Source organism: Pelecanus crispus, chromosome 2 (assembly GCF_030463565.1).
Source record: "Pelecanus crispus isolate bPelCri1 chromosome 2, bPelCri1.pri, whole genome shotgun sequence".
Lineage (NCBI taxonomy): Eukaryota > Metazoa > Chordata > Aves > Pelecaniformes > Pelecanidae > Pelecanus > Pelecanus crispus.
In genome coordinates this window covers 38,942,262-38,950,008 of record NC_134644.1, presented here as the reverse complement: position 1 = coordinate 38,950,008, position 7,747 = coordinate 38,942,262, and the positions used below count along the sequence as shown (strand labels likewise).

General features: G+C 44.5%; 1 protein-coding gene across 1 annotated transcript in view; it reads left to right on the top strand.

Moving 5' to 3' along the window:
* Positions 1–655: 655 nt before the first annotated feature.
* HIBADH (3-hydroxyisobutyrate dehydrogenase) overlaps positions 656–7,747 on the top strand; it is an 83,869-nt gene continuing 76,777 nt past the window's right edge. The window contains 3 exon segments of the mRNA XM_075705761.1: positions 656–737; positions 2,592–2,619; positions 2,621–2,649. Of these exon segments, the coding sequence (XP_075561876.1) occupies positions 656–737; positions 2,592–2,619; positions 2,621–2,649 (139 nt within the window).

Sequence of the window (7,747 nt, the reverse complement as noted above, 5' to 3'; positions counted from 1 at the left end):
TGCTCATCTGCCACCTGGCTAGGCGAGCCCAGTACAACGCGGCCTTTTCCCTCACCCCGAGGGCGCCGTTTGCGCCATTGCTGCGGGTCCCTCGGCCCTCACACGGCCGGGGCCAGGGGGGCCTCCCGGCGGGCCGCGCGTCCCCACCGGCTGGCACCGCAAACCGCCTCCGCCAAACACCCTGCTCAGCCTTCCCTCCCCTCAGCCAAGCGCCTCTCCGGGCGGCGACGCCGGAAGGGGAGGCCGCAGCGGGCAGGCGCAGGCAAGAAGGAGGGCTGGAAGGAAACACCTCCTCCGGGGGAGCCGCAGGCAGCGGGGCACGATCACCCACCACCCCGCCACCAGCTCCGCTGCCCCAATAAGGTGCCCAGCGCCTGCCCGGCCCCCGCCCCGCCCCACTCCGGCTCGGAGAGCGGGGCCGGCCCCATCCGTCCCAGGGCGGCGGGCGGGGCCGCCCGTCCGCGGGGAGGAGACTCTGCGCTCCCATTGGCTGGGTCCCGCCAAGGAGCGTCTGTGGTTGGCTGCCGCAGCTGCCGCTCGCAGCGCGCGGGCGGTGGCGGGCGGTGGCGGCGACGGCGGCGGCGGGCGGGGAGGTGCCGGGGGCGGGCGGCGGCGGCGGCGGCGGCCCGGAGGTCACTCGGCGCGGGGGCGCAGCATGGCCGCGGCTGTGGTGCTCGGGGGACCTGCGGGCTGGTGGCGCTGGCACAGGCGGGTGCGCGCCGCCGGCGCGGCGATGGGTAAGGAGCTGCCCGCTCGGCCCGCCGGGCGGGGAAAGGCCGGGCCTTCCCGGGGACTCGGCCGGGGAGCGCTGCTGCCGCGCTGCCCTTGGCGGCCGCGGGCCCTCCGCGGCCGACGGGCCCCGGAGCCGCCCAGCCGTGCAGCGCCCTCGATGAGGCACCGCCCGGGGGAGCGCTGAGGGGGGGTCGTCGCTGGCACGGCGCGCTCCCGCCAGCGGCTCCCGCTGCCGCGGTACTGGAGGCCGTACCGGAGCTTCGGAGTGGCTTAGCTCAATAAATGTTTTCACTCATTTGCTTAAAATAGCGTGCCTGGAAATTATCAGAGCCCGCAAGTGTTTCCTGTGGCACCAGTGACATGTTAGCAGTACCTGTCACCTAGATTTGGGCAGTGCAGCCCTCTCAGTCATTGTATCCGATTATTTTCCTTAAACTGAAGGTAAATCCCAGCGGCACTTCCTCCTGTTCCAGCTCCTCAGGCACTGACTCGCGCGTACGGTTGATCCGTGGGCAGTGGAAGGAGCAAACACCTTTAAATGTCCTGTCCGTGCAAGTGAACGATGCATGTACTCGCAGAAATGGAGCCCAAACCTTTTCCCTTTTCTAAGTTGGAAAGCACCGTACTGCTTCCAAGTATTTCAGCTGCTGAAGTAGATAATTAAAAATATATCTTCAGTAGTCTCTTCAATGTCGTTTTGATAGTCTGTTGCTCATGTATGTTACTGTATAGTTAGGCTCCAAACAGACAAACAGGCAAAGACTTTTCAAGTAGCGAAGTGGAAGAAATATATTATTTTAGATGGTATATGATTATAAAATCTTGACACTTAAGAAAGGGTTTCAGGAATTATGTAATTACTTTTAAGAAAGTACCTTCTTAAAAATTGTAATTCCCCTTTAAACCTCATGTAAACTGATAAATGAAAAGTGTTTGACACTTAATTTTGAAATTATCTTTCAGTGTTATTTTTGCTTGACTGCCTCTCTTCCACTAATGCATGATTTTTTTTTATCATTGCAGCTCTGGTGGTGTGCTAAGTAATAGCTCAGGTGCAGCAGGCATATTGGTCACATGCTAGTAAAGTTAAATACTGGAGACCTGTTTGTGTATTTAGTACGTTTTGTGATACCACAGTTGAAAGCAGTAGCTTTCAATGTGCTTTGAACTTACTGTAGATGGTAGCTGTCAGATATTTCTGTAAGAGCTTTGAAATCTGCTGTCTTGGTCAGTATTCCAGTGGTCATGTTTCATGTAGAGAAGATGGAAGGGATGTCATTTCTTGGTGTGAAAAGCAACCCAAAACACTACACTGGCCCTTAAAGTTGAAAAATACAGTTTGCCTTTGCCTGAAGACCCAAGCGAGAAACTGTGAGTAAGTCTAAGGAGAAATGTGACTCTCCCGAGAAACTTCCATAGAACAGAATTTCACCCACAGTGTTTAAGCTCTGACTTACTTAGCCAGTAGTGACTGCGCTGAAAGTCCTGCTGACTCTGAGAAGTGTTTATGGGATGAAGGTCTACGCATTAAGCCTTCTTAACTGCTAAGCTCTACTGCTTAGTTATATGTCGAGATTTCCCCATCTCTAATGCGTTTATTAGGTTTGCCATCCTTTTCTTTAGTTTTGAGTAGTCTGAAAGTTGTCCTTTGAGTAGTGATTTCACCAACGGTTGTTCTGAGTGAAACGCCATCCTAGTGAAGGAACTCTGCCAGCTCTGAGAGCTGTCCAACACCACAGCTTGGTTAGTGAGCAGGCTGTCTTCGTTCACTTATTGAATGCTCCTTATTTACTTGGTCAGTTGCTCTTTGCAGCTGGCGCAGACCATCATGGATTGTTTCTTCTGTATGTTTATACCAGAGGCTGTTAAATCATCTAGGAAGAAAATAACAGTGCAGATTTTGGAAGAGCATCTTGGGTATGTATGTTTGTGTATTAGCAAGTTGGATAGAGGCCATATAGTCTTGGGATCTGCAGCTGGGCGTCACTGGCAAAGGTGCTTCATGGAGAGGGTGTATATGACCTTACTTAAAAATACGTTTTTGACAGATGTGAGGAAGTCCTTCCTGGGGACTGCTAGGGAGGATGAAGGAGAGGCTAATGAGGTATTGTGGCTGAGAAAGGAACATTTTCTGGTGAGTGAAGATTCATCAGCTGAGGGAGCTGTTTGTCAAAGAAGACAGTACCCTGCTAGAGAACAAAAATGTCCTTACAAATAGTTTTGGATGAGTAGTAGACACCCATTCAGTTAATAGTTAAAATAGTACTTTTGTTGATGCAAGAGCTGTGTTTGAACTGTTGAATGATTCCATGCTCTGGTGCAGAGAATCATTAATTACTAAGCAAGGATTGTGACAGACAGACCTGCTGCTCTGAAGTCCAGCACATTACTTCATTAAGGGATCAAGTGTACACTTGATATTCTTTTTAGATGAAAAGTAGATACTACATGTTTTTGTCTTGAATGTATTAGCAAACGTTTAATGAGGTCTAGCTACAGATAAGAAAAATGAGGGTAAGAAGACTCTGTTACAAGATAGCATGTCTGTTTTTCATCAGCAGACCTTTACAGAGGCAAGGAAGAGCACGTGGGATGTTTTCAATGTAAAGCTGGCCAAATTTAGAGTCTTGTAATCTTCTTAAATTATGATTTTGGCAGAGTGCAGTTCTCAAAATTGTTGCATAACCTTTAAAAGCCTGTGACCCTGGGGCAATTTAAATTCCATTGGCAAAAGCTTCTACAAGCAGAAAGACCTGATTCTGCCCATGTACAGCTGGTCTCTCTAACTTCTATGTTTCTCCACCTAGTTCCCTCCAGGATCGAGTTCAGCAGAGGTTTTATGAGTTTCCATAGAGAAGTCTGCACAAAACACAGAAGCTGTCTCTGATCCTTTCTTTCAAAGCAGGAAGGACAAAAGGGATGCTGTCTTCTGTTGTACCAGAACTTAAGATGCTAAACCAGTGGCAAAATCCTTCATTTAGTGGCTCAAATTGAATTGCCATCATGTTTCCCTCTCCTTGTCAAGTTACTTCATATACAACTGTACTTTCTCATAAAGCCCTGAGCAAAAGCAGCAACTTCAGTAGTTGAACTTCCTCTGGGCATCTTCCCATGCTCCTGTTAAATCTCACTTACTGGGTTGGAAAAAAGCTCAAGATTTACTGAATATTAGTACGACTTGCAACCACTATGATTACGAAATTCAAATGAGACAGGAGTATGTGGGCTGTTATCCCTTGTGCGTGATTTATTGGTTTCATTTGACTGTGGAGCTAGGGAACTAGACATTTTGGTGAACATGGTTCAAAATAGATTTTATAAACCCAGAAAATAAGTAATATAGTTGAGATTACAGTTTGAGAGTTACTGGTTTCTCAGTCCTGTTCTTGGCCAGTTAGGCTGTGCTTTCCTTCAGAGTACAAGCATACTGGACCTTTTCCAGCTCTACAGTCTGTGGTCCTATCCAGCTATTAGTTCCTTTTTGTTTGAATACAAAGAGATGTCCTCTGCACTGCATATTATAGTGTCTGCAGTCTAGTATTTGCAGTGAATTCACGGCACCACTGGAGCTGAAATTCTTTCTTGAATCTGTCCTTACTTTGGGAGATAGCGTAAAATGAAATGTAAACATCTGAAATGATCTAAGCTTGTAACTGTTGTTCAGGTTAAAAAGAAAATTGCTTTCAGTATCCTTATGTAGAAGCTTGAAAAGACAAGTTTAGGTCATTGACAGGCCAGGTATTCTAAGGACAGGATTTGCAATCTGTGCATTTCTGAATTTACACTCTTAATGGATGTATTTTGTTCAAGAAAAGGCATTTAGAGATTCATAATGTTTTGCTGATTTTTTAATTAAATTATTTTTAAGGTGAAGTTCTCATGAAATTGTAGATTAGGTCAAGCCTATTGTAGGCTGACTTTTCAAAACAAAACATTTTTATCTGTATTGTCTATAAGCCCCCAATATGGCAAGAGGGTCATAAATTGCTCCTCCTCATCAGTGGAGTCTTCATAGGCATGGGGCTCTGAGAGCACATGTTCCCTCAAGAGAATAATGAAGCATCTCCTGGGAAAAGCCCAAATTCTTTGGAGTCAGTGTAGCTGGTTTTGCTCACAATTAACATGATCTATAGATTAACGTATGTTGCTGGTTCTGTTCCCAGTGAAGGAGAATTAGTTGCACATTGTATCAGTGATTACTTTAAAAGTAGCTTCTATTGCTCCTACTTCTGGTGTTCTGCCCTCTGTTAGAAGTTGAATGTGGACTGGGCATTTTTCCAGCCATGTGATTGCAGCAGGTTGCTGTAGATTTTATGGCTGAAGTAAAATGGACTCGGTACCACAGGGACAGTTTCTGCAAATGCTTATACAATTGATGAGATTAGTTAAGCGTATGTGTGTGGGGGTTTGCAGAATATCAATCCTTACATGTTTGAATTATACAGTTATTTCAAAACCGAGCCTGTGCCACGTATCAAATGGTAAACAGTGCCTAGATATTCAAGCTGGACATCACTTTCCATGATAGCACCTGTGGAGTTTCATCTAATATGAAGATGTGAAAAATCGTGTCATCTTAAACATCCTCTCTTTGGCAAACCCCCACTGTCTTAAGTAGTCATTAAAAAATATGCCATGATTCTGAATGCAGTTGATTCAAATTTAATTGAAATCAACTCTGTTAGGTATGTCTGTGAGCTAATTTCATCTCTCTCTTAAAGTGTTTTTTCTCTATTTGAGTACCTGGGGATCTGGAGGTTTTTCGAAGCTGTTAATCAAATTATATAATTTTAAAGTGGCTAAATTAACACTGGGCTGTGAGAAGTTAAACTAAACTAAGAAGTCAGAAACTGAGCCAGGAATTGGACTATTTCTCTAACAGGTCTCAATTCCTGTGGATTTGAATATGTTCAAGTTAGCACAGAACAGAAAATGATCCCCAATTCATGAACTAAGACAAGAGAAAAACAACAGAGACAGACAAAAGGGGAAATAATAGAATACAGTGACACAAAACTAATAATACCGATCAGCATGTTTGCACTGTATTCCAGCCTAACTATTGGTATGCCTTCTGGGGATATTGCAAAATGAAGACTTTTAAGGAAGGCCTTATAGTAGAAGAATGAGTTAGTTTCATGGATATTTACATTGTGAAGAGCTGCCTTAGAGAAGTAGTAGAAATGGTTGTTGGCAGGAGGTCTGTCATTGCCGTTCAATTACCAATTGATGTCTTAGTAGTAAGATGTGATGATAGCCATGAAAAGTCGTCAAAGCAAAGCAGTCTTATGTGACATGGTAGACAAAAGTAAGGCAGGATGCAGAGGAGTGACAGAAAGTAGCATGGGAAAAATGTCCTCCTCAGTTCCCAATATTTCCATGCAGATCAAGGCAAGATTATGTCTGTTAAGTTGAGGCAGGTGGCCAGGTTCTGAAGTAGCTGAGATCTCAGATATGATGAAGGAGGAATCAATGAGATTTAAGCAGATCATGGATGGGTCTTCTAGGCTGTAGGTATGAGTGACAGGCATCACTGCTGGTGTCAGCACTGATACAGAAAAAAGTTATCAACAAAGTTTTCTGAAGATGAAGTGCATACTTTCCCCGTTTGGCTACCAGGGTACTAGAGGAGGCCGTTTTGAAAGGTTTACTGAAGTCAGGGTAAATAAGACCCACTGGTATTAAGGGGTAGAGAAAGAAGGATGCTGAAAACCAGGACTTGAACCTCCACAGGAAGCTGGAAGCTTCGGGCTAGCAAAAGGAGCTGTTTTAGATTAGCGTTAAGTGATGTACTGGGGAAGACTGACTCATAGAAACTATGAGAAGAAAAGACTCCAAGATGATTACTATGGCTGATGATGGTGTTTTAGGCTCTTTGTTAATTTGTTTCCTAGATTTGACGTCTAGCACTTCTTAAAAAAGCAATGTGCTCTTTTCCTGACTTATCTCAGTTTGCACTAAGCGTTTTCCCAGCGCAGTTTTCTTTTAAATTGTGCTACTTCTCTAGCTATGTAATTGCTGCAGGCATCTGTGGAAACTGTCTCAGACCAAAGTTCTCTCAACGAACCTGATTTATTAAATGTGGCACTTCCAAAATAGTGCTGCGGATGAAAGAGCATGACCATTGCTGGCTAAGAGGGAGCTTAAAGTCAGAAATACTTTAAAATGATTAATCAAGTGTTATTGGCCTAGCGAGGATTCTTTGCTAAGCATTGAGACCTCTTAGAGTCTAGATCCAGCTTAGGCACATTTTCTGAATGTGCACTTCAGAGTTACAGTAGTTCCGTAGTTAGTTAGCCTTGTTTCTGGCTGCTTAGCTGCCACATGCCTTAGTGTTTATTCTGCATAACTTTTTCCTTTGCCGTAAAGGAGAAATTATTTTATGTAATCGGCAAAGAAATCTCGGCACTGCCAAATTGTGCTGCCCTTGGATTAGGAGTGTTCAGAGTGATGAGACAGCGATTGCAGTAGATGGATGCCTGCAACACTACTTACTGTCCAGTATTTGATATGCCTGCAACACTACTTACAATCCAGCATTTGATACTCGCTAACTACTTGTAAAAAGTAACTGACTGAAACTGTAGTGTTTTATGTAGATTGTAGATTATGCTTTATAGTTCTGTCTTGGTAGTACAGCAAGCAGAATACAGTGGTTATTCCTGTAAAGACTTAATCATTTTGTATTTATACTCTAGTTTGTTGTAGTTTTCAGTATTTGCTTTTAAACTATAGCGCAAGTGATTACATGGCTCAAAGAATTGGTAATGATTTATTATTGAGACTTTTCCTTTTAGGTTAGTGGTTTATATCTGGGTGCAGGATCAGAAGAGTCCAGTTATTATTATCTGTGAGGGGCTGCATGAAATAAAGTGGCAGCCTCAGTCCATTTCTAGAGAACAGGTGCTAAATCCCAGGGCTGCAACCAAAGTTGCAAATAAAGAGTCCATAAAATATATATAAAATTTGATTTTGCATTTCCAGTTTAGTATTTAGGCACATAACAAAACAGAGA